Here is a 27,674-nt window from a genome sequence, read left to right on the forward strand (position 1 = left end):
AGCCATTCCAGCTATTTATTCAATTTATATCTGATGGAAATTTTTTAAGGCTGAAATCCACCATATATCAGGCACAAGCCACATAAATCGCGTGGCTTTCAAAAACAGAAGGCAAAGAACAGTTTCGCTTATACGTGATAATGCGAAGCTCAATTCTGAAAAAAAAAATCAAAATTGCCTGCTTTTCTTCGGTGGAAGATTTGTGGTTTCTTATGTTTTTTTTACCTAGCCAAAAGTAGTTTTTATTTTTCACCCGCTTCAAAATCTCTTTAGGGAACGTTTTTCAAATGATGAAGTTACGGAAAACTTGAAAAGTAAACATTATATCGAATAAAATGCACAAACGTCCATGTCTTAATGTTAGAAAATATACCACCAGCGGTCCAGTCGAATTTTCAGAACTATTTTGGAAATCTTGTCTTAAAAAAATTGATAATAACAAAATAATTACATTTTGTAGTAATTGCAAAATAATATAAGACAATAATTACAAGTTAATCAAAAAATTAATAAGATAATAATAACTACTTTGCTGTGAGAAATGTGTAAAAATTAATGAAATGTGTATAGAGGATTGAAAAGTTTTATTACTACTACTACTACTAACAACTCACCGCAGCACCAAGCCGCATGAAGCCAACACAGCTACGCACGCTCCTCCTCCACCCCAGTCTATTCAAAGCCTCCCTTTTTACACCCGCCCACGAAGTTCCAATTTCCTTTAAATCTTTCTTTATGATGTCCTCTCACCCCAGACGAGGACGGCCGGTTTTCCGTTTAGCCCTAGAGGGTTGGCCGAAACGAACAATCTTCGGCAATCGTCATCCTTCATCCGCACAACGTGCCCTAGCCACCTCAACCTTTCTTTCATTATATCCCTAGAGAGCGTTATTGAACCACATTTTTCGTATAGCCTATTGTTTGAAATACAGTCAGTCAGCGGGGTACCCAGAACAATCCTTAAGCAATCTCTCTGGAAAACATCCAGCAAATCTTCATCCGCTTTTCGGGGCGTCCATGCTTCAGAGCCATATTTGACCACTGTCATCACTGTAGCTTCTAATATTCTAATCTTGGTTTGTAGAATTATCTTCCTATTCTTCCAAACTTTCTTTAACTGTGAAAAAACACTCTGAGCCTTGGCTGTTCTACTTTTAACATCTTCACTGCTCCCACCATCTTTACTAATAATACTACCAAGGTAAGTGAAGCTGCCCACCCGATCAATCTTTTCATTACCCAACGTCACCTTTTTCTCTTCGCTTATTCCTAGCCTTAGTGACTTAGTCTTCCTAACATTAATTTTCAAACCAATTCTAGCACCCCGAGTTCGCAAAACCTCTAAAACGTCATTCGTTTTGCTCACACTTTCATCTAGGATGCTTAAATCATCAGCAAAATCCAAGTCCAGGAGACTTCTTCCTCCCCATTTGATTCCGTGGTCTCCCATTGCCCTTCCTGTGCTCCTTAAAACAAAGTCCATCAAAATAATCCATATAAAGGGGGATAGAACACAACCCTGCTTAACTCCTGATTTAATACAAAACCAACTGCTAACCTCATTTCCTACCTTAACTGCTGCGGTGCTATTCTCGTACATAGCACTAATCACTTTAATGTATTTGTCTGGTATACCATACAAGGATAAAACCTTTAAACAAAGCTCTTCTATCAACAGAATCGAGCGCTTGCTCATAATCTATGAAACTGAGGACCAACGGTGTTTGAAAACTCAGGCACTTCTCAATTATTAGCCTAAGAGTGAAAATTTGGTCAACACATCTTCTACCTTTTCTAAAACCGCACTGTTCTTCTCTTAAAACTTGGTCTACGGCATCTCTCAGTCTAAAAAGTATCATATTACTAAGTAATTTACTACCTACAGAGACCAGACTAATGCCTCGATAATTAAGACACTCACTTTTATCACCTTTCTTATAAAGTGGCTGAATGAAAGTTTTCCTAAAATCGTTGGGTACTTCCCCTTTTTCAAAAATCATATTCATAATCTTCAGTAACTTATTTCTAACCTCAGAGTCACCATATTTCAGAAACTCATTTACCAGCCTATCAGTACCTGGAGCCTTATTAATTTTTAATCCTTTAGTACTGTTGCTAATTCCTCCTCACAAAACAAATCCTCTTTCACATACAAGGTATCACAAACTTTTTCATTTTCCTCTATATCTTTTCCTGCAATTCTATCTCGGTTAAGCAAATTCTCAAAATCTTCGGCCCATCTCTCTTTAGTGTTTTCCTTATCGCTAATTGTGGCCCCAATCCTATCTTTAACTGGGCCAAGTCCAGATTGACTATTCTCTCTCAATTTGTTAACATACCAGTACAATATTTTACTATTATGCCGTCTAACTGCATCTTCCAGATCCTCGGCAATTTTATCCATGGCCTCCACTTCACATCTCCTTAGTTAGACATTTGAGGATCGAAAAACTGGATCGCATTGCCAATTGCCCGAAGAAGTCTGGTGTGAAAGGAGCTACATCAGATTCAAACAGCAAGATTGCAAGCCACGACCAGACACACAACCGCAAGTCCGAGCTGGCAAAAGGATTCAGCGATCTAGCCCGAAGTCCGGAGAAGCAAAGTCCTCACAGTAAAGAAAACCGTAAAGTCAGAGGCAGACTGAGTGGTTATCCTGTCGAAATGATCATTGATTCTAGCAGCAAAGTAACCTTGGTTCGAGCCCATCAGCTTCCCACAGAAGCTTGTGCCCTCAGGAGTAGATGTCGTTTCGACCGTGCGTTTGGTGACAAGCATCAAGCCCCGACTGCATCTGTGGAAATCGAGCTCAAAGCTTAGGATGGTTCTACTATCACTCAAGTAATGGTTGCTGGTGTCGTGGAAAATATGCCAGTAGATGTCTTTCTTGGGTATGATTTCGAGGAGTTCGCCAAACTCATCCAGTTTAAAACAACCCAGAAAACATCTGATCCAGCATCCATGGCAGTTACTAGGTCTAAAGCCAAAGAGTCTGATGAGGAGAATACTTTAGTCAAGACTACAGCTCCAATTTCAGCGAGTGATGAGTCTTCAGTCCAAACTGATTATTCCGAACCTCACTTCGGAAACTTCGAAGACAGCCTCTTCCCTGTAGCTGATGTTCCGTCCCTTCAATCAAAATGAAAACTGAAACCTTTTGTGCGGCGTTTTGATGATTCAGCTACCGGTGACGATAAGTTTGAAAAATTTATGTGAAGTTTATCGATAAAATTGACGATAAACTTCACAAGCCCGCACAAACGGGGCCTCCAGCAGGAGTTTAGAAGAGTCAGCTGTAAATTATGATGCCTCCAGTATTTTTGGTGTCAAGTGTGAGGAGTTTTCTAAGCTACAGCAAGCCGATATGCCGCTTCGTCGGCTAATTGAAGATGAAGAAGAAGCACATGAAGTCAGCAAACCGCAGCAGATCTTACAACGAGATGGTTTATACTACAGGGCACGCAACTTGAAAGAACCTGTCTTCCAGCTCATGGTACCCCAGCAGTTTCGCTCATTGATCCTCGAGTTAGGGCAGTCCTCTCCATTGAGTGACCATCTGGGAGTGAATCGTGCTCGTGGCCGCATATCCCGGCGCTTCTTCGGTCCGCATAGCAATTCAGACATTGTTCAATTCTACAGATCATGTGAAGCTTGCCAACTTACCTCCAAACGCCGCACTTCCGACAAAGTCCCCACAATCAATATGCCAGTCATCAAGCAACCGTTCGAGCGCATCGCCATGGACGTAGTAGGGCCACTTGAAAAGTCTGATGCGGGACATTGTTTCATCTTCGTGATCGTTGACCACATTACACGTTACCCTGAGGCCAATCCCCTCCGTACCGTTATTACCAGAAATATTTCTGATGAATTGGTCAAGTATGTCAGCAGATATGTTTTGCCTCATGAGATCCTCACAGATTTGGGACAGAAGTTGAAGGAATTCGAATCTGAGCGGATAGCAGAGAACTTAACTCAATAACCAAAGATGAGGTTTATCCAATACCAAGAGCCAACAAGTTGACATAGAAGGTTGCAGGTTATTGCTACATTACGATATTCGACTGTAGGTGCGGATATTGACAAATCAAGTTAACTAAACAAGCAAGAGCGAATGATGCATTCATTACACCCTTTGGATTGTTTGAATGGACAGTCTTACCATTTGGGCTCAAAAATGCTCCGTTTTCGTTTAAAAAAAAACATGGATGAAATGTTCAAGGATATGTCCAAATTCGTGAGAGCGATTTCGACGATATTTGCATTTTCTCAATGTCACTTGAAGAGAATATGCATACTATATGAACTCTGAACACATGCATAATATGTTATATGCATATATGAACATATGCATAATAAACACAAGATAGAGCATCACCATTTATTCCCTGTTCAACAACACTTTCCTATGTATGATAGGTAGGCTACCACCATGAAAAATGCATCCCAGTCACCCCCTCCACCCGTTTTTTATTCCATGAAAGTTCCAACATTCCTATCACATTAGTTTAACATTCCCTGAAAGTTTCAACTTCAACTTGTAGTCATTCCTGAGATATTGCAGGTACATCATTTTCACAACCTGGATGCACATCATTTTTTTTTTATTTGGTGCAGCACATCCGTCATCATTCCCTGGAATATGGTTTAACATTGTTTTAACTTGGTATTGTCTCTTGACTTTTGCTGTCTGCGCTCTTTTTGTAAAGCAGATTCTGGCATTTTTCTGGAAAAAAATAATGTACCAAATAAATTTACTCACAAAATAGCTTCGAAAGGATTATTTAAAGTAATTAACGTCCAAAATTGTATATTTTATCATTTAAAATACTTAACTATAATATCAGTTAACTATAATTAATCTACTTAATTTCAGTTAAAACTATTTAATATTCAATTTTCATTAAAGTTATATTTATACTGTTTTCTACTCACAAAATTCATTAAATCAATTAATTTAAAAGTTTTCCTTCTATTCTTCAAAATACCTCTTAATTGAAACAGTTTATTATCTTTTATCTATTTATTAACCTTTGCACCACAATATTCACATACAAAAGAAATTTAATCACCAAATAGCTTCGAAAGAATGATTTAAAGCAATTAATGTCCAAAAAAATTACTTTTTTTCTCAAACCTCGCTTCCTGTTATGGAATTTCGTAGTTACATCCAGTGGCGAGATATAGAAATTTCATCGGTTTTATGATGAAATCTCGGTTTTCTCTGTCGTCTCTGCTGCTACGTGAAAAAAGCTTAAGTGCAAGAATGCTTGTCCAATGAATGCTGACAGTGTTGTCTATTAGAAACGCCCATATCCGCAGTGGCAAAGGTACGCTTGGGGTACATGAATGCTGACAGTGTTGTCTATTAGAAACGCCCATATCCGCAGTGGCAAAGGTACGCTTGGGGTACAATTTTCACAAATTTTGGAATTTTCAAATTGTAGGAAAATTAAGTATTTTTGAGATTCAAGTATATCAGAATATTACAATGATAGGTAAAGCCAAGACCGTATCCAGAGGAGGGGGGGTTGAACTCCCCCCCCTCTGAAATGTTTGTTTACTCGTAAAAACGTAACAAAAATGGAACTAAACAAATTTTGTATGCGTTTTTTGAGGGTTTTTTGTGTACCCCCCCCCCCCGAAAAAAATCTGAGTAAAACCCCCTCCGAAAAAAATCCTGGGCACGGCCTTGGGTAAAGCAAAGCGGCAGACAAATTATGAACCAAATCGGATGAAAGGAAGAGGTCGAAATAAGCATTTTAAATTTTGAATGAATGGCGACAGAGTCAGTAAGTTAAGTAAATGTGGAACATTTTTTGCTTTCTAATTCATATTTGAAAAAAAGTGCACGCAAGATAAACCCTTTCGTGTATGGGCGCAACGATATGATGCATAATATATTTGACTTGTGGCACTTGTAAGAAGAAAATTTATATAGTAAAAACAAATATATTTAGTTACAAAAATATATACTACGTAGACTCTTTCTTTTCATTTTTTCCTTCTTCAGTTTCAAAGTCAAAGGGGACATCTAACCTCATTATTCTTAAATATTGCTTCTTGGAATAAAATCCGTCTGGGGTAAGGAGAAGCGGTTTTTGGTTAACTTTGATTGTTGTAAACATACCAGGAACGTCCGGAACTTCTATGTCTTTTACAGTGAAAGTAACCTGAAACAAAAACGGAGAAAATTGTATCAGATGTCCGAAAGAAAGAATCTGATAGCTGTCATGGCAAGGGTGGGGCATTTACCATTGCCCACCCAGCCAATAATAATTTGTTTTGGAGGGGAGGGGGAGGTGGAGTGAAGGCAACGAGCCTCTAAGGATTGGATCTTGACCCAGAGTGTCTGGGCCCACTTGTTTAATTACTTACTTTTTCGTATGTTGACCAGTGGTCTGCGTTGCGTAGGTACCGATCTCCTGATTCACTGCCTCCAGACAGGAGTGCAACGCGTAGTTGGGGGCAAATCATCCGACGCTTCCCCTGTTTTCCCCCCAGATTTCTATTTTGAAAACCATGAAAGGTAAACGATCTCAAAACTTTTTCTTTAGACAAAAAATGCTTTTACATCCTCTCCTTGACTGGAGTAATTTTTTCGATATTAGCAGCGAAGTCCCCGTGTATGAAGGCTAACACATACTCGCATCAATTTCTTTAATAAAAAAAAAATAGTCAAGTACAAAAAGGAGATGAAAAAATATGAAGAAAGTGACAGACAGCGAAAAGTAGAGAAAAGAAAATATCTAGCTAAATTAACAATAAAAACAGTCTGAATAAAATAAATAAAAATCGATGTATAAATCGAATAATAAATGAATAATAAAAAAAATCGAAAGTAAAAAATCACTTTCCAGTACGTTTTCTACGTTTTCTTTTTGTAATACCAAGGTTTGTGGTATCAGCGAAAACTCATAGGTCCTAGTAAATTACCATATTAGTTTCAATCTACAATAAAGTCAGTTGAAACCCTCACAAAAATAGTTAAAGAGGGCTTTCTGACGATTTCTCATCCTAAGAGCTTGTTTCAGGCGATAGCTGATCGCCGGATAAAGCTCTCTGAGTATTCCGACATATTTTTTACCTGCAAGTTTCCTGAAATAGATTGTCACAGCGAGCGAGGTAACGATGGGTTACTCCCGCTACCTCAAAACTAGTAAAGGTTATATTGGGATCTCTTCAAAAGAAGCGTAAAAAATATAACGTAGTAAATTTCCATTAGTGAACCAAAACGAACACGAAAAGGAACGTTTCAGATCAAACATAGATAAGACAATGTCAAAAGATAAAAACAAAAATTCATTCGAAATATAAATAGGAAAAAAGTTGAAAAGCAAAAAACAAGGTAAAAAAGAAAAAAAACGGAACAATCACATTTAAAAAATACACAATAAAAACACAATAAACGAGGGATCTCGGAGGAAAAAACAAAAATAAAAAGACTATTGTAACGGGTTGTTAACATTTCAATTGTACAGAGGACCCGTTAATACCCCTCGGAAAATCCCCCCCCCGAAATATACCCCCCAGAAAAAACCGCGGAAAATACACTCCCGGTAAATACCCCCCCCCCCGTGGAAGGCTTTCCAAATTTGAAAATTTTATTTGAGTTTTATTTTTTCTATTTGCTTAGGGAGAAGGAATTTTGGTACTTGTGTATTATACGCCACTCACTCAAGTTTACACTGTGTAAAACTCGAGAACAAACCAGTTTCTTCGTTAGTTTCTTTCATCTTTTTCATCTTAGCATGAGACAAGACAAAGACAAGTGACAGAATACATGAGAAATACATAATTTGGGCTATATATTTGCACATAAGGAGGAAGGGGTAAAGTATTTGGACAGTTTGAAGTCAGAAAACAATTCCTTCTAGGCATGGCCACTAAACAACTACAGAAGATTAGCAAGGTATAAAGAAATTTTGTTAACTAAAAAAAAAAAAAAAAAAAAAAAAAAAAAAAAAAAAAATACCAGTAAAAAAGTAAATATAATGTTTCATTTAAGCGTTTTTTCCAAGTGTTAAGTGTTTTTATTTGCAATGACAGATTTTGCAAGCATTAAGTACTATTATTAGGTTAACGTAGTGTTTCATTTAAGTGTTTTATGATGATCGCTGATCAAAGTTTATGCTATTTGTGCCTTTCATTTATGTTATTTTACTATGTTCATGGCCGTATATTTGGCTTTAAAATACACTTCTCTATCTATCTATCTATCTAATATGCAGAACAATTGTACCAAACACATTTTGCATGAAGACCCGCTATACTTTACCCCGCCCCCCTAATATGCAAATCTATAACCCAAATCTATTTCTAAAGTAACGAAAAAACTGGCGTAGTCTCGAATTTTACACAGCATAAACTTGAGTGACTGGTGCATAATACACAAGTACCAAAATTTGTTCCCCCTACGGAAATAAAAAAAGAAAACTCACATAAATTCTCAAATTTGGAAAGCCTTAATTTCCACGGGGGGGGATATTTTCCGGGGGGGGGGGTATTTTCCGCGGGGGTATCTTCCGCGGGTAGTATTTTCCGGGGATATTTTCTGGGGGGTGTTTTCCGCGGGGGATATTTTTTTTGGGAGGGGGGGGGGTATTTTCCGGGGGGGGGGGGTAAACGCCTAGAACCCGTTTTTTCATACCTTTGGGTAACGAAACAGATAACATAGGTATGGGCTGAGGAACACTACAGGACGGCATGAGGAACAACTTGGAGGGAGGGGGGAGTCTTTTGAGGAAAACATTTTTGGTGCAAGGGTTGCGTACTGCGCTTTTCGCAAACGTGTTAACTTTTTCATTGTTGCTCTTTACTTTCACGACCTGTCTTTTTCTTTATGAATTTTAGTCAACCCTACTTTTAATTAATTTAAAAAAAAAACAAAATTTTTCGAAGGGAAGTAAGGAGCAAAGTTGAAACTTAAAATAAACAAAAATTATTACGTCACAGTCTATCTAACATATATGAATAAAACTAATGCAAATAAATCAACTGGTGATGTTTCCCTATGTTTGTAGGATTACAGAAAACTATTGCTTTACTGAAAACACAACAACAAACTAATTCATAACGCTTTTCATAATCCTACAGGAGCTGTGATATCAGTAACTTTCAGTATACAATTAAAATTATCTTAAAAACTTAGGTATGAAAATAATAAGTTTTAAGTCATTATATAGCATATAAAATAATGGATTGATTTGTCAGGTAATATCTTTGCCTCACCTAGTATTACTCGAAATGAAGAACATAACAACCATAACATGAACTCTGGAAATCCAGTTATTTCTCTCTATAAATTGGAGAATTTTAAGTTCTGATCAAACAGTTCGTGGTAACGAGCTGTAAGTAAGGAGCGACCCGGCTCAATAGAAACCGAAACTCTAGAAAACGGGATCTTGATACCAATAGATATATCAAAAGAATTAGATTTTAATGCTGATTTCAAAAATATAAGTTTAGTCCTCAAGTTTAGTCCTATCCATCAAAAGTTACGCGCCTGAGAAAATTTGGCTGTTTTTCGAAAAGGGCTGTTTTTCGAAAGACCCCCTAAAAGTTATAGAACCTTAATGAAAATCACACCATCAGATTCAGGGTATCAGAGAACCCTACTGTAGAGGTTTCAAGCTCCTATCTACAAAAATGTGGAATTTTGCATTTTTTGGCAGAAGAAAGAACACAGATGCGTGTTTTTTTTTCCAGGGGTGATAGTATCGACCCAGTGGTCCTAGAATATCGTGGGAGGGCTCATTGGAACGGAAATTAAAAGTTCTAGTGCCTTTTTAAGTGACCAAAAAATGGAGGGCAACTAGGCCCACTCCCACGTTTTTTTCCCAAAGTCACCCAATCAAAATTTTGAGATAGCTGTTTTGTTCAGCATGGTCGAAAATATGATAACTATGTCTTTCAGGATGACTTAGTCTCCCGAAGTCCCCGGCGGGAGGGCTGAAAGTTGTGAACTTTACCCAATGTTAACATTTAGTATTGGTTATTGGGAAGTATACAGACGTTTTCAGGGGGGATTTTTTCTGGTAGTGGGGGGGGGGGGGTACGGTGGTTATGTGGGAGGATCTTTCCATGAAGGAAGTTTTCATGGGGGAAGGGACATTGCTATGAAGGGGGCAACGGATTTCCCAGCATTATTTTAAAAAGAAAGATCAGAAATTAAATAAAAAAAAAGTTTCTCAACTGAAAGTAAGGAGCAACATCAAAACTTAAAACGCACAGAAAATATTACGTATATGATTGGGTTCACCCTCTAGTCAATACCTCGCTCTTTAAACCAAAGATTTTTAGTACTTTCATAATGGCTGTTTATACTAATTAAACAGCCTTTGGGATTAAGGGGTCATTTTTAAAGAATTGGAACAAAATTCGAACTTTAGCGTAAAGAGCGAGGTATTGACTAGGTAGTGAACCCCCTAATATACTCATTAAAAATAAATGAATAAAGAATTTCGTTACGTAAGTTAATTGATAAGTTACGTATATTTATTACTAATAAAAACATTCGTAAATAAAATTAAACAAGTTTCGAGAAAACCATTTAACCAAATAAAAGTAAAATTAATATGCAAATTTTGTTTTAATTATCCATGTACGGTGAGCCAAAATCAACAACTGCATTAATTCAAAAACGTTCAAAAATTAAACAAAAAAACAAGTATTTTTAACTGAAAGTAAGGAGCGACGTTAAAACTTGAAACGAACAGAAATTATTCCGTATGTGTATTTGACTTTCTCACAACTCTATTTTTTCAAACAATAAAAAACTTTAGCGTAAAGAGTGAGGCGTTGAGGAGGGGACAGCTCCTTTCATATACGGAATAATTTCTATTCGTTTTAAGTTTTAACGTCGCTCCTTACTTTCGGTTAAAAAAACTTGTTTTTTTTTTATTTAATACAAATTTTAAAGAGAGTCTGTAGTCCTAATACTAATAAGATTCCTTCACTTCGAACTTGTCTACAAAACAATCATGAAATGTCCTTTTCATATCCAAAACGACAGTCAATCATTGATCTGAGCTTATTACGCGGAAGTGATGTCAAATTAAACGGAAAAAAAAATAATAAAGCAACAATCGAAATATGCTTTACTTTTATGCTGTTAAAAGTGTGCTTCAAAGGTTTATTTTTACCGCACCAGAACTCCTATTTTGTTTTGTGTTTTCAGTAAAGCGCTAGTTTTCTGTAATCCTACAAACGTAGGGAAATATCACCAGTTGAGTTATTTGCATTAGTTTTATTGATATATGTTAGATAGGCTGTGAAGTAATAATTTTTGTTAGTTTTAAGTTTCAGCTTCGCTCTTTACTTCCCTCGGAATAACTTTGTTTTTTTTATTTTAATTTGTTTCCTGGTATTTTTTAATTAATCTATGCTCTTTTTTTTATTAAAATTTAATTTAGAAACAACAGTGCTATGACCTTTTTTATTTATCCGTATAAATTCTGTTCGTTCTAAGTTTTAAAGTTGTTCCTTAGTTTCAGTTGAAAACTTATTTTTTTGTATAATTTCTAATCATCTCCAATCTAGGGGAGATAAGAAACCTCAACTTTTATTAAGGATCTGAATTAAAAAGCCGTACCAGGATTGAATAAAAAAAAAAGTTTAGAGTGAAAAAAAAATCAAAACAGTGTCGTTTCTTTTTGTAAAAAAAAATTAAAAAAGAAAAAGATCTTTAATTCTATGTTTAAAAAAAATAAATTTAGTCACACTTAAGGTTATCTGAGCGGACAGGTTTGTATATCGAAATACTTGCGGAAAATTTTGCTAGCTCAACAGAAATGTGCCTTTACTCTTAGGGATTTATTTGAGCTGTCCCCAAATAAAAAGCCATTCATTACTCTGAAATGAATGGAAATTAAAAAAAAAATCATTTCTTGTGGAGATACGATAAATGGTATTACAAACTAAGTTTGTTTTCATTTCAAAAATTTTGGGAAGAATTAACTGAATTTTCCTACAGAACTGTTTTCATTTGTCTTTCTTCCTCTTTGGATGTACAATCTTACGTATGGAGAGAATATTACGGTGGACTTGTCAACTAAATAATTTGAGTAAGTAAGTATAACAAAAAGTAATTCTACTTTTAATATACAACTTTGAGTGGTTCCAGAACCACATGCCTACACTTCTCCAACCATTTAGTGGCAAGGGATTGGGATCAGGGGCGCAATTTGCTATGGGGAAGAGGGGGCAACTTCCCCTCCCAGACCTCAGTTTTCCTCCAGACCCCAGTTTACACCCTTCCCGTCCATCTGAAATTTAGTTTCTCCAAAAATGTTGTCAAAACTAAGATAAGTCTGCATAATTCAAGCATCCACTGAAACAGGTCAGTTTTCTGTAGTACATCTTTAGCTTTCTTGTTACTATACGACTAGTTACTCAGTTGTTTTTTTTCACTTGATTTGGGAAAATTCGCTTGAATTTCGTCATTTTCACTTGATTTGGGAAACTTGGCTCCAACTTCGACCCCCTTCTACAGGATTTTGACAAAATTACGGCATACGTTGGGGTATGGATTTAAAAATCTACTCAGAATGTCGTTGCGAACCATGAACTGGATGACCTCTATTCCCTTTTGAATCAAAATGTATGACCAAATACCTTCCTGGGACATGCTTTAAAAAATGAGTGCATCACATTACAAAAACAGTGAAATTATCTGAGAATGATCTTATAGAAGGGAGAAAACCACAATTGGAAAAAAAAAACATCATAACAGGAATCGAACGCAAGACATTCTATTTCAAAGTCGAATGCTTTACCAACAGAACCATGCCTCTAATAATGTGATTTGATATATTAGTGCTTGTACCTTAATTGCGTAGCTTATTAAGGGGGGCTTGGAGGAGGAACATACGAGAGGTGTTCTTGGAAACCTCCAGTTATGGGTTTTGGACCATAATTATTAAAATGATGATTTCGTTTTATACTTCCAATATTTTCTACTTAAGAAGTGACATGAAAAATATTGTTTTTAGTGCTAAATCACACTTATGGATGATAGAATTGATAAACATCACGTAGATATGTTTCTCAATTAAACATATTTATCAATATCAAAAAAACATATTTATCAATTAAACAATTAAACATATGATATGATATGTTTATCAATTAAATATGATATGTTTAATTATAATATGATATGTTATGTTTAAATATAATATGTTATGTTTGTATAATAATTTGTATATAATTTGTTATATAATTTGTATATAATTTATAGTTATGTTTGTATAATATGTAAATATAATAAATATAATAAATGTTATGTTTAAATATGATATGTTTAAATATAAATATCAATTTAAACATATGATATATTTATCAATTAAACAAAAGCTTAATGATCCATTAAACGTCACTCTAAAAAGTACTGGCAGCCGACTAACTCCAGATTTTCCACTTGAGACATGGCGCCAAAAGTGCCGTTTTCAGTGCTATTTGGCTCTTACGGATGGCAAAACTGATTAAAAGCACGTAAATATGAGCAATAGCTTTCAAATCAGCCGTTAAACTATTAAACATTAACTATTAAACAAAACTATTAAACATTCAACTCTAAGAAGTTCTGGCAGCCCATTAGCCCCTAGGTTTTCCACTTGAGACACGACATCAATAGTGTTATTTTTAATGCCATTTGGCACTTGCAGGTGGTGGAATTTATAAATAAAACGTAGATATGAGAAATAGCTTTTATGTGAGCTATTAAACATCTGTCTACGATGTTTTTGTAGCCCGCTAGCCCCACCCCGTAGAAATGGCACAAAAGAGCCATTTTTAGTGCCATATGGCACTTGTAGATGATGGAGTTTATAAAAAGCACTTAGATATGAAAAATAGCTTTTAAATGAGCCATTAAACATCTCTCTATGATTTTCTGGTAAACCGATAGCCCAGGAGAAAAAAAGGAAAAAAAAACGGGAGACAGATCAGTGCTAGTGGGGACTGTAATTTCCCTGTATAAGGTCTACGACTATGCTGATTCCAATGCTACACTTTTCATTTTAATCTGACGCCATTTTTGAGAAATTACCATAAATTTCTTATCGCAATAAACTTTTGTCTTTAATACAAACGGAAATAATAGTTACCATTACTGCACCAGTGTCAGATGGCAATTTTTTTCTAAACGTGTTTTTTTACTTTTGGTTACTATGGGCTGTTGTTCACTCTTTACTAGGTTGCAGCTACCGATGCAACCGTGATTAGAAATTTTTAGAGTTAAACCAGAAGTTGACGCGCATCTCAAGAGTCAACGGAACAGCACCAAAGCGTTGGAACAGCGTAAATCCCGATACTCAGGAATAGCAATCATTCACTGGTAACCAGCAAATAAGTTCCTGATACTTTTTGGGTATTAACAAGTGAAAAGATCAGGTTCTTCTAAAGATCATATCACTACAGAAATAAAAAGCGAAAACAGTAAAGTATTCAAACAACAAAGTAAGAACATTAAATGATGTAATATACCAGCTACTGACAGGAAAAATATAATTTTGACTTTATAAAATGTTTCAGATGACCCACCCTGGGTTCACACATATACAACTTTTTGCATCTGGTAATCATTATTTGGCCAGAGATGCAGTAATTGTAGCTGTGCACGATTTTCTAATAAAATATATTCAAATTTTATAAATAAAATAAAAGAATAAAATATATTCAACTTTCGTCCAAATACATATGACTCTCAACGCCGATAAATCAGACCTGTAAATCATACCTAGAAAATTGGTAAGCTAAATAAAAATCATGTTGAAAAATTTGTTGAAATTGAAAAATTGAGATTGAAATTGAAATCGAAAAATTGAAATTTTTTTTTTAATGTTGAAAAAAAAGCATGTTGAAAAAAATGGCCACAAGATACTAAGTAGATTACGCTTAAGACAGATCTACCTGTCTTAGTCTTGGTAAAAGGGAATTTTGTCCTTAATTCGTCGTTTACTGTCTTTGGCTATTGGTTTTGGAAATAAGTTTCCAATGACTTGAATTGGATTTTAAGCGTTTTTCTTCAGATTTGGAGCAACATTTCTATAAATTCTTTAAAGCGTTATAAATCAGGATCTTGGAACGACACAAAGCTGAACCGATCTTCTTGGCTCTCGTTTGTTTTGTAGATTCATTTGCGAAAGTTTCACTTCTGTAACGCATAGTTTGTTCAAGTTCATCAAAATCCCCTGGTGTTCCCCCTGGTGGAGCAAGAGGTGCAGATAGATTCTTCAAAGGACCTCCCAAGAGGTCACAATTGTAGACTCCCTTTCTTAAAAGTTTCATTCATAGTATGCTTTTTTTTTAAGAACTTAGAAACAGTGTTTTGCTGTTTTGAAACTTTTGCCCTTTAAAATCGAATACAAATAAAAGTCCAGTCTGACCCCTATACTAATTATCCCGTTAACGTACAATTTTTGAGCCCCATTTTAGATTGCAAAATTACGCAACAAAAAACTGTAAACACGTGAACCCTGTGTGACGTAAAATATTACGTCACACTTTTATTCTCCTCCGTATCAATTATTAGTAAAATAATGTATTTTCCTCTGACGCGAAACCTAACTTTTACAAATGATAAAGATGATTATACTGAAATCTCTGTTTCTCCATGTCCTATTAATTGTAGTAGATCTTCATCAAGTTACTTTTAATTCTTGGGTAATTATAAAGGTTAGTTTTTCTTTTACATGATTTTGTTTAGCACTGAAGACGGCGTCGAAATATCTTTTTTTTTTCAGCGCCGAAATATCAGCGTTCTCTTCTCATTCACTGGCATTAAAGTATTTTTATGGTTGTTTTTGTTCTTCTATTTCTTCATTTTTTCGTCTTCATTTTCGTTTCGTCGAGTATAGCCAGTGTGGTCTTAAAATCTACATTAATTTATTATCTAAAAACAAATCGTGGTTAATTTCTGCAAAATGCATTATAAATATCAAAAATGTTTTGACTAAAGCAATATTTATATTTAAAATTTATTTGAAGACAAAATTGGAATATGGCAGTTGTTTATAACTTGGGGGACGTTTTTCTTCAGTTACCCTGTATGTGTGTGTCGATTCAAAGACCAATCAGGCTGTTTTTTTAACATTCAACTATTTTATAAATTACACAAGACTACTTAAAAAATAGACTTAAGTTACCTCTAAAGAGGTGGTTATTTACCTCTTTTTTTCGCAAGAAGAATGAGATTGTTTTCGCCATATACGTGTCTGTTGTTGGGTCGTAGATCATTTCTGTAACATATCTCTTAGTGACTGTATGTATCAAATACGGAGTTACGAACGTGAAAAAGCCAACTATTCCCGCCATGCTCAAAGAAGCTCCAACACCAATTTCATGGAATTTCTGGAAAGAACCAAATAGCTAATGAAGTAACTATTTACTTTACTAAATAGCTATACATTAAAAAAAAATCGTTCGAAGCTATGAAGTTTTAGGGTGTTTTTGGGAACTATGAAATTTTTGGGCGCTATGAAAGCTCTGAAGTTTTAGGGCGTTTATGAAGTTTTTGGTAACGAAAAATTGCCTCATTTTCGTTAGTGTTGCCCTTAATAACTATAGTGGAAATAAACCGCTCAGTTAGCAAGATTTTATATTATAATGTGTTTTATTTAAAATCAGATACAGAGTTTTCTCTGTAAATTGTTTGTGAGGTGACAAACCTTCTAAGAAACTCAAGAAGCTCAAAGAAACCTACCATTAAAGAAAACATTTAAATGTCTTTATTTTGAAATTTCTCGCTACTGCCCCTTTGAGCGGAAAATGTGTCCTCTAAACATGACAATATAATTTTCTCCTGGGAGAGATGGAGATCAAACAGATTTGTTTTTATAATTTATTGCTTACTTTTTAATACTGACTTGTGATCCTTTACGCTAAACACCCTCCTTATAAAAGAATTCACTTTAAAATCAGTATTTTAATACTTTATAACGCTGTCCTAATAGCCAAAAGCAACATCAAAACAACAATTTTTCAATAAAGTAAAAGTAGATTTTACATAAAAGTAGATAAACCTGGGACCTATTTTTCCCTTTTCATTTACTTTTGGAATTTGGTCGGTTGACACTACAATTTGAATACATAAATGGGCAAATAGCTAAAATTAGTTATAATTTCTATTTTGGTAATATCAGCTCAAGGTCAAATCAAGGCAGTTTCCCATAGCACCATGGGCGTAGGGATGCTGGCACTTCCCACTTTCGCTCTATCTATTATTTCAATTTTCAGAGCTAGCTTCAGAAAGCAACTGTAGGCTGCAGTAATAACAAAGTTGGTGAGTGATATTTTTTGGAAAATTAATATAAATTAAATAGGGGTGGATATATTAATTAGGGGTGGGATTAACATATTAATCCCACCCCTTATAACAATGCAAGCTCAATCGACTGGTTCAGCTTAATTTATCTTCACGCATTTGGCTTCTATCATAGTTCCAGGTGTCTTCTTTTTCCAGAATGCAGTATATCTTCTGTTCTGAATAGTAATTTACAATTATTTCAATTATTGTAAATTATTTCTAATAATTTACATATAATGGCATTATGTGAAACATTTTTGGGTCATGATACCCTTCTCTCGTCCTTAAACTTTCCAGGTTATGAACTGATTGCTCGAAGTCGATCATCTATGGGACGTGGAGGCCTGGCTTTCATTGTCCGACAGGATTTGAATTGGAAAATTAGAAAGGATTTGGACATTTGGAAGGAGGGTAAGATAGAAACCTTTAGTATTGAAATTCAGTTTGAAAATCGAGCTTGTATTTTTACTGTTGTATAGAAGCCACCAAGTGCATCATTTGAAGAGTTTGCTGAAGGATTTGAATGTCTTGATGCAAAGGTAAATAGATCTAGTCAAGAGTTTATATGTATGGGAGACTTTAATTTTGATTTGTTAAATATGCGTGGACCAAATTTGGATTTTTTGAGCCTGATGATGTCAAATGATTTATACCCGGCCGTGAGCATTCCAACGATAATCACGGATCATTCGGAAACGCTCATCGATAATGTGTTTGTGTCTTCAGCGATACTAAGTAAAGCGTGCTGCTCTGTTGTTATAAGCCCAGAATTCTGAAGTCTGAAGTGATTCTGAAGAATTCTGAAGTGAAGAAAAATAACAGAAAGAATAAAATACCGATGCGTGAACTGAAGCCAGTTAATCTGAAAAGATTTGAAGAACAAATTAGTGTTATTAACTGGGAAACAGTACTGAATGAAGATCATCCGTCGGAAGCATTTGAAAAGTTTAACCAAATAGTGTCGAATATTTATGATAGCACGTGTCTACTTAAGGAAATAAACCCCAGAAAGAATAAGCCGAGAACGCCGTGGTGTGATGATGTGCTGCTTAATCTGTTTAATATGATAAATCAGGCGTGTGAGGAGAATCTGAATCATCCGCAGAATAATGAGCTCCATGTGATGTATAAAGAGCTAAGGAATAGGGCAAATGCCCTAAGAAGGAAAAAAAGAAGGCATATTTTACAAATGTATTTGAAGAAAGTAAAGGTAACCCCAAAGCAACATCGCAAGTTGTGAATGATCTTCTAAAAGGTTCTATGAAACCATCGGAGCCAAAAATTGTGCTAAATAATAGGACCTTGGAAGAAACTGAGGAAATTTGCAACGCATTTTGACAATATTTCTCTGAAATTGGCGGCAAGATTCAAGAAGAAGCAAGGAACTCCCATGTTTTCGAATCAAGCAGTTTTGTGGATGAGTGAGGAAGAGGTTTCGAAATGAATTTCCAGCCTGTACTGAGGAGGAGGTACGAAAAATTGTTAGCAAGATTAAGTCAAACAGTGCAGGAGTTGATGGAATGAGCCTTAGAACGCTCAAGTCGGTTCTGGTTTATTTGCTTCCTGTCCTCGTATACCTTATCAATATTTCTATGGAAAAGGGGATGTTTCCGAGTGCGCTTAAAATAGCTAAAGTTGTACCGTTGCACAAAGGTGGAGTCAAAACTGACATATTTAATTGGAGACAAATATCAATTCTCCCGATTTATTCAAAAATTTATGAAAAGATTGTTCATCACCGGCATTACGAGTATCTGATGAAAATTGGTGTTTTAAACGATGGTCAATTTGTCTTCTGGAAAGTACATTCGACGACACAGGCAGTCCAGTATCTTCTGGAAAATATTATCTCAGCACTTTAGAATGGCGAGCAGTGCATGGGCGTGTTTATTGATTTTGGAAAGGCTTTCGACACTGTTGATTTTAAGATTTTATTGGAAAGGCTGTATTATTTAGGCATAAAGGGTAGTGTTTTAAATTGGTTTGAATCGTACTTAAGTGAAAGGAAGCTGCGAGTGACTTTGAGTAACAAATCTTCTCAGCCGTTTCCCATAAAGTGCGGTGTTCCACAGGGCTCAGTTCTTGGTCCTCTCCTGTACCTGATATTCGTAGACACAATGAGATTCTACATTCCCGGAGCTTCAGTTACTTCGTTTGCTGACGACACGGCTTTAGTGATTGCAGCAAAGTCGCTGCAAGAGCTTTTGTTCAAGGCTAATAAGGCGCTTGATAGCCTACATGAATTTGTTTGTGCTAGCCTACTTAGCGTCAATGCATCAAAAACTAATTTTATGATTTTTACGAGGACTGGTTCTGCTCCCACTCTCCCTGGTGTCATTATTTACAATGGCCTACCCCTCTCACAGGTCGAAGAGATCCGATGTCTGGGATTCATCCTGGATCGAAACTTGAGGTTGAGAAAACACTGCGACATCATAGCATGCAAGCTGGCGCGAGGCCTTGGAGTTCTGAACCGTTTTCAAAATTTTTTGCCTTTGAAAATTCTGCTTTTATTGAATTTTTCACTAATAGCGCCTTATATAAATTATGGTTGTTTGATTTGGGCGAGTAATTTTAGTTGCAATTTTAGAAGAGTTCAAGTTCTGCAGAATAAGGCTATAAGGTTGATTGGAAGGTATGATCGTGGAATTGATAGCACTGAATCGCTTTTTAGAAAGTTTAAAATTTTAAAGGTTGGTGAAATAAGGGATTATCAAATTGGAGTATTTGTATTTCAGTGTCTGAATGGCCTTGCACCGGTTTTTTTATGAATATTTTTAAGCCTAATTCGTTTTATCACGATTATTCGACTAGGAGTGCGGATAGTCTTGCATCTGAGCCACGGAACACAACGAGAGCGAGTCAAGTGACCAGACACATGGGCCCGTCAGTTTGAAATTCGATCCCAGATTCTGTTTGTCAAGCTGAAAGTGTGCCGCAACTTAAAACCCGTATTAAAAATCATTTCTTTTCAGGAATTTGGTAGTGTTAAAGGTTCGAGAGAAGTTTTTTTTTTTTTTTTTTTTTTTTTTTTTTTTTTTTTTTTTTTTTGTAGATATTTTTTTTTTTTTTTTTTTATATTTTGTGCCATTATATATTTATCATTATTTTCAGTTATTATTATTGTTTTCCCCTTTTTTCATTTTATTTGGTGTGTTGAATTGGCATGCATGATATCCAACCGGTCGTTTTTTAAAACATAATCTTGGGTTAGTTCGACATGTTTTAAAATTGAGTTGTTTTTTTGTTTATAAAAATGTATGAACTTGAACCTAAAACCTAGAAATTGCATTAAATTGGAGCTTTTGATAGTCGAACGTTTTTCCTCTTGTCCTGGATATCTAAAAATATCTTTATATGAAAAAAATCCCTAAAATCGCTCAGCTAGAGGATATGCACTAAGTTTTCATTTCCATATGTGGAAATGAAAACTTAGTGTCTTCTTTTTCCAGAATGCAGTATATCTTCTTTTCTGAATAGTAGAAATTGCATTAAATTGGAGCTTTTGATAGTCGAATATTTTTCCTCTTGTCCTGGATATCTAAAAATATCTTTATATGAAAAAAAATCACTAAAATCACTCAGCTAGAGGATATGCACTAAGTTTTCATTTCCATATGAAAATTTACAGCTCGGAGGGATTTGTCACCGTCTAGGAACAGGCCTTTATTGTTGAACACGAAGGACACTAAACAACAGACTTATCACGGAGTCAAACTTAGAACCAGACCTGCTCCTCGGTGTGGTAGAGTAGCCTATGGCAGAGAGGCTCGATAAGGAACGACTTCGGGGCTTGGATCCTCTCCCCAACATCCAATTTTTTCTTATTTGAATTTTCAACTATATTTCTATTATTATTAGGCACCCAACAAAAAAACAATTCTACGTACGTGCCTGGTGTAATGATAAAAATAATTCAACTTACCTGAAATATTAAAGGTTGAATAGTGATTCCAGCAATACTTGTCGCAAAGGAAAATGCTTTTAGATTTTTAACTTGTATGGTAAGTCCACCCGTATACACCACTTCCTTTTCATTGGATCCTCCTTCTTGGTTCCTCGAAGGCAAGCTGGATGAAAACAATCTGGCAACTGACCTTGAACTATGTCGACCTACAGGACTCGCAATAAACAACAGAATTTTATTCACTTCCCTTTATTCTGAAAAAAAAGAGGCGTAATCAATGCTGTCCTCCGAGATATGTTCCCGTTAGCCTTTATGTTAATTTTTTAAATATTAAAATTTTTTACTTTATTTAGACAAGTTTCTGCTTATAATTTATTTTTATTAAAATACTGATCCAGTCATTATGTGTGTTTTTTTCTTAAAGATTTAGTAAAACAAATGTATTTATAAACTCGAAGATTATCAGCTTAGTGTTACAGCCAAACGGCTTTGAATAAAATTTCTTGTTTATGATCATTCAATCATAGATTTGTTAATCTCCCCAGTATACTGAAAAAAAGATGGGTTCATAATGCTGGCATCAAAGAGATTATCCCTGTAGCCATTTTTTGTATATTTAAAAATTAAAATTTTTGTTTTAATATGAACAAGATTATGATTCTTATTTATTAAGATAAAATTTAAAGTTGATTTGTTATTTTGTACTTATAGTTTAATTTATAGTAAAACAAATATGTGAATATAATCTAAGATTTGAAGAGAGTTATCACAGCAATGTTACATTGAATAAAATATCTTTTTAATGTTAATAAACAATACAATTTTCCTGTAAGCCTTTACTTGATATTTAAAAAAATGAAAATTTGTGTTTTTATTTGAACAGTTTTATGTTTACTATTTTTTTTGATTAAACTTATGAGTCATTATGGCTGTTGGTAAGTTTATGTAATTTATAGTAAAAACATATTTATTTACAGAAGATTCAATTATAAGAGTAGAGTTAAAGCTCAACTACATAGAATAAAATATCTAGTTAACTATAATTAACAATTAGATTTGATACATTCACTTTATACTGAAAAAAAAGAGTCGGACATCATTCTGGCAATAGTCAGATTGGCCATGTAGTCTTTTCGTTAAATTTTAAAAATTAAAATATTGGTTGTTAGTTGGTCTATTTTATATTTATAAAAAATTATATGAACTCTAATGATTCATGGTTTCTGTTAGAAATTTAAATTAATTAAACGTAAAACAAATTAGAGTATCTACTATAAACTGTGCCGAGTAGTGACACAGCAATGTTACATTGAACAAAATATCTTTTTAATGTTAATAAACAATACAATGTTCCAGTAAGTTGTTATGTGAAATTTTAAAAAATGCAAATTTTTTCTTTTGTTTAAAGAAGTTTATGCTTATACATTATTTGTTGGAAATTTAAATTCACTAAACGAAAAACAAATTTGAGTATCTACTATAAGATGTGCCGAGTAGTGTCACAGTAATACTACATTGAAAAAAATATCTTTCTAATGTAAATAAAAAATACGATTTTAATAACATCATTGTATTCTGAAAAAAAAAGAGGCGTAATCAATGCTGTCCTCCGAGATATGTTCCAGTAAGCCTTTATGTTAAATTTTAAAAAATTAAAATTTTGGTTTTTGTTTAAAGAATTATCTGCTTACACATTATTTTGATTAAACTTATGAGTCATTATGGCTCTTGTACAGTTATATTCAGTAAACTTAAAAAAAATTTGAGTACCTACTATAAACGGTGCCAAGGAGTGACACAGCAATGCTAAATTGAACAAAATATTTTTTTAATTTTAATAAAAAATACTATTTTATTCATTCCACCTTATTCTGAAAAAAAAAGGCATAATTAATTCTGTTCTTCGACATATGTTCTAGTAAGCCTTTACGTTAAATTTTAAAATGAAAATTTGGTTTTTTTTTAAAGAAGTATCTGCTTATAAATTATTTTAATTAAAATTATGAGACATTAGGGCTGTTGGTATTTTAAATTCATTAAACGTAAAAAAAATGTGAGTACATACTAGAAGATGTGCCGAGGAGTGTCACAGTAATACTAAATTGAAAAAATTTCTTTTTAATTATAATAAAAAATAAAATCTTATTAATTTCCCCTATTACTTAAAAAAAAAGTGTTAATAAATGCTGATATCATACAGATTTGCTATTAATACTGTATGTTAAATTTTAAAATTAAAATTTTGACTGTTGTTTTAATAAGTTTCTGATTATAAATTATTTTAATTAAAATAATGATACATTAGTGCTGTTAGAATTTTAAATTCATTAAACGTAAAAAAAAATTTGTGTATCTACTATAAGATGTGCCGAGTAGTGTCACTGTAATACTAAATTGAACAAAATATCTTGCTAGTGTTAATAAAAAAAAAGATTTTATTCACATCCTTTTAGTCCGAAAAAAAAAGATTGTTAATCATTACTGTCATTCGAGATATGTTATTGTTACCTTTTACTTGAAATTTTAAAAAATTAAAATTTGTTATATTGTTTCGAGAAGTTTCTATTTATACATTATTTGTTAAAAATTTAAATTCATTAAACGTATAAAATATTAGTGTATCTACTATAAACTGTGCCGAGTAGTGACACAGTAATACTATATTTAACAAAATATTTTTTTAATTTTAATTAACAATACAATTTTATTCATTCCCCTTTATTCTGAAAAAAGAAGCATAATTAATGTTGTCCTTCGACATATGTTCTAGTAAGCCTTTATGTGAAATTTTAAAAATTAAAAATTTGTTTTTTGTTTAAATAAGTATCTGCTTATACATTATTTTAATTAAAATAATGAGACATTAGGGCTTTTATAATTTTAATTTCATTAAACTTAAAACAAATTAGTGTATCTACTATAAACTGTGCCGAGTAGTGATACAGTAATGCTATATTGAATAAAATATCTTGTTAACGTTAATAAACAATACAATTTTATTCATTCCCTTTTATTCTGAAAAAAAGAAGGGTAATTAATGCTGTTCTTCGACATATTTTCTAGTAAGCCTTTACGTTAAATTTTAAAATGAAAATTTGGTTTTTGTTTTAAGAAGTATCTGCTTATACATTATTATAATTAAAATAATGAGACATTAGGTCTGTTAGAATTTTAATTTCAATAAACTTAAAAAAAAATTAGTGTATCTACTATAAACTGTGCCGAGTAGTGACACAGCAATACTACAATGAACAAAATATTTTGTTAATTATAATTAACAATAAGACTTTATTAACTTCACTTTATACTGATAAATGGAGGATTAATAAATTATGGCCTTCGAGATGTTTTCTTGTTAGTATCTTCTTGAAATTTAAGAAAATTAAACTTTTTTCTTTTGTTTTGACAATTTTCTGTTTATACATTATTTTTATTAAAATTATGATTCATTGGGGCTGTTAAAAATTTACTTTCATTAAAAGTAAAAAAAAATTAGTGTATCTACTATAAACTTTGCCGAGTAGTGACACAGCAATGCTACACTGAACAAAATATCTAGTTAACTTTAATTAACAATACGATTTTATTAATTCCCCTGTATTCTGATAAAAAGAGGCATAATAAATTATTGCCTTCGATATGTGGTATTGATACCCTTTACTTGAAATTTTTAAAAATTAAAATTTGTGTTTTTAGTTAATCAATTATCTGTTTATACATTATTTGTTAAAAATTTAAATTCATTAAACTTAAAAAAAATTAGTGTATCTACTATAAACTTTGCCGAGTAGTGATACAGCAATACTACACAGAACAAAATATCTTGTTAACGTTAATAAACAATACGATTTGATTCATTCCCCTTTATACTGAAAAAAAGAGGGGTAATAAATTCTGGTCTTCAAAATATGTTTCAGGTAGTTTTTATTTGAAATTTTTAAAAATGAAACTTTTTTCTTTTGTATAAATAAGTTTATTTTTTGTATGGATTTGAATTTCACTATATGTTGTGTGTTTATTATAATAATGTAATGAAATGTCAAGTAAAAACAAATTTTATTACATAAAATAAGAATTTAAGAGAAGTGTTAAATCAATACTGCTCTTAACAAAATATCTTTTTAATGTTAATAAACAAAACAATTTTATTCATTCCCCTTTATTCTGATAAAAGGGGCGTAATTAATGCTGGCCTCCGAAATATGTTCCTGTTATCCTTTATGTGAAATTTTAAAAAATAAAATTTTTGTTTTTTTTTAAACAAGTATCTTCTTATACATTATTTTGATTAAAATTATGAGTCATTAGGGCTGTTGGAAATTTAATTTCATTAAACATAAAAACAATTTGAGTACCTACTATAAGATGTGCCGATTGGTTTCACATTAATGCTACATTGAACAAAATTCTTGTGAGTGTTAATAAAAAAAACGATCTTATTAACTTCTCTTTATTCCGAAAAAAAAAGATGGTTAATAAATACTGTCCTCCGAGTTATGTTACAGTTAGCCTCTTTTTGAAATATATAAAAATGAACATTTTGGCTTTTGTTTGATTAAGTATCTGATTATACATTATTTTGATTACAATAATGAGACATTAGGGCTGATGGAATTTTAATGTCATTAAACGTAAAAACAAATTAGTGTATATACTATTAACTTTGCCGAGTAGAGATACAGCAATGCTACATTGAAAAAAATAGCTTGTTAACGTTAATTAACAAAAAAATTTGATTCATTCCCCTTTATACTGAAAAAAGAGGCGTAATAAATTCTGGCATCCAAAATATGTTTCAGGTAGACATTTTTTGAAATTTTAAAAATTAAAATTTTGGATTTTGTATGAGTATATATCTGAGTATACAGTATTTTTATTTATATAATAGTCGATTATTTCTTTTTTAAATTTAAATTAATTAATCAAAAAACATATGTATTTATCTAATATAAGATTAGAAGAGTAGTGTTAAAGTAATACTAAACTGAACAAAATATCTAGTTACCTTTAATTAACAATACGACGTGATTAACTTCCCTTTATACTGAAAAAAAGAGGAGTAATTAATTCTGGCCTTCGACAGGTGTTCTTGTAATTATTTACGTGAAATTTATGAATATTAAAATTTGTTCTTTTATTTAAATAGGTTTCTGTTTATACATTATTTTGATTAAAATTATGATTCATTGGTTCTGTTAAAAATTTACATTCATTAAAAGTAAAAAAAAATTAGTGTATATACTATTAACTGTGCCGAGTAGTGATACAGCAATGCTACATTGAACAAAATATCTTGTTAACTTTAATAAACAATAGAATATGATTAATTCCCCTTTATACTGAAAAAAGAGTGGTAATAAATGCTGGCATTCAAAATATGTTCCAGGTAACTTTTATGTGAAATTTTAAAAATGAAAATTTTGATTTTTGTTTGAAGAAGTATCTGCTTATACATTATTATAATTAAAATTATAAGAGATTAGGGCTTTTGGAATTTTAAATTCATTAAACGTAAAAACAAATTAATGTATCTACTATAAACTGTGCCGAGTAGTATCACAGTAATGCTACATTGAATAAAATTTATTTTTAATGTTCATAAACAATACGATTTGATTCATTTCACTTAATACTGAAAAAAAAAGATGGTTTATTAATTTTGTTATCCAAAATATGTTCCAGGTAACTATTATTTTAAATTTTAAAAATTAAAATTTTGACTTTTGTATGAAGATGTATCTGCTTATACATTATTTTGATTAAAATTATGAGTCATTATGGCTGCTGGAAATTTAAATTCATTAAACATAAAAACAATTAGAGTATCTACTATAAACTGTGCCGAGTAGTGACACAGCAATGCTACATTGAGCAAAATATCTTTTTAATGTTAATAAACAATACAATTTTATTCATTTCCCTTTATTCTGAAAAAAGAGGCGTAATAAATGCTGTCCTCCGAGATATGTTCTAGTAAGCCTCTATTTGAAAATTTAAAAAATTAAAATTTTTGATGTTTTATAAATAATTTTCTTTTTATTATTGATTGTAATTACCTTAAAGATGATTGGTTTCTTAGAAAATATTTCAGACTTTTAACGTAAAAAAAAATAATTTTATATAATATAAGAAGTTAAGATAATTTTCAAATTACAACAGCTCTTAGAAAAATTTTTAGTTAGATTTAAAAAAAACATCGTAATAATTATTTCCCCTGTATTCTGAAAAAAAAAGAGTGGTCATTATTACTATAATAAATGATATTTTACATGTAGATATTATTTTAAAATTTTAAAAATTAAACTTATTGATTTTTTATGATTATGTATATTATTATAAATTATTTTTATTAAAATAATAATCGATTATGGCTGCTGGAAATTTAAATTCATTAAACATAAAAACAATTAGTGTATCTACTATAAACTGTGCCGAGTATTGATACAGCAAAACTACATT

General features: G+C 32.8%; 1 protein-coding gene across 2 annotated transcripts in view; it reads right to left on the reverse strand.

Annotated features, from left to right (window-relative positions):
* Positions 1–5,915: 5,915 nt before the first annotated feature.
* The window catches only part of LOC148945472 (transmembrane protein 70 homolog, mitochondrial), a 68,643-nt gene continuing 46,884 nt past the window's right edge, over positions 5,916–27,674 (reverse strand). For both annotated transcript variants that reach the window (XM_089098824.1, XM_089098825.1), the window contains exons 2-4: positions 21,234–21,469; positions 16,171–16,353; positions 5,916–6,173 (exon numbers count right to left, since the gene is read on the reverse strand). In XM_089098824.1, the coding sequence (XP_088954950.1) occupies positions 5,976–6,173; positions 16,171–16,317 (345 nt within the window). In that variant the 5' untranslated portion in view covers positions 16,318–16,353; positions 21,234–21,469 and the 3' untranslated portion in view covers positions 5,916–5,975. The remainder of the gene's footprint in view (positions 6,174–16,170; positions 16,354–21,233; positions 21,470–27,674) is intronic.

This window comes from Artemia sp. Qi Xiang Cuo, chromosome 13, assembly GCF_049724085.1.
Source record: "Artemia sp. Qi Xiang Cuo chromosome 13, ASM4972408v1, whole genome shotgun sequence".
NCBI classification, from domain to species: domain Eukaryota; kingdom Metazoa; phylum Arthropoda; class Branchiopoda; order Anostraca; family Artemiidae; genus Artemia; species Artemia sp. Qi Xiang Cuo.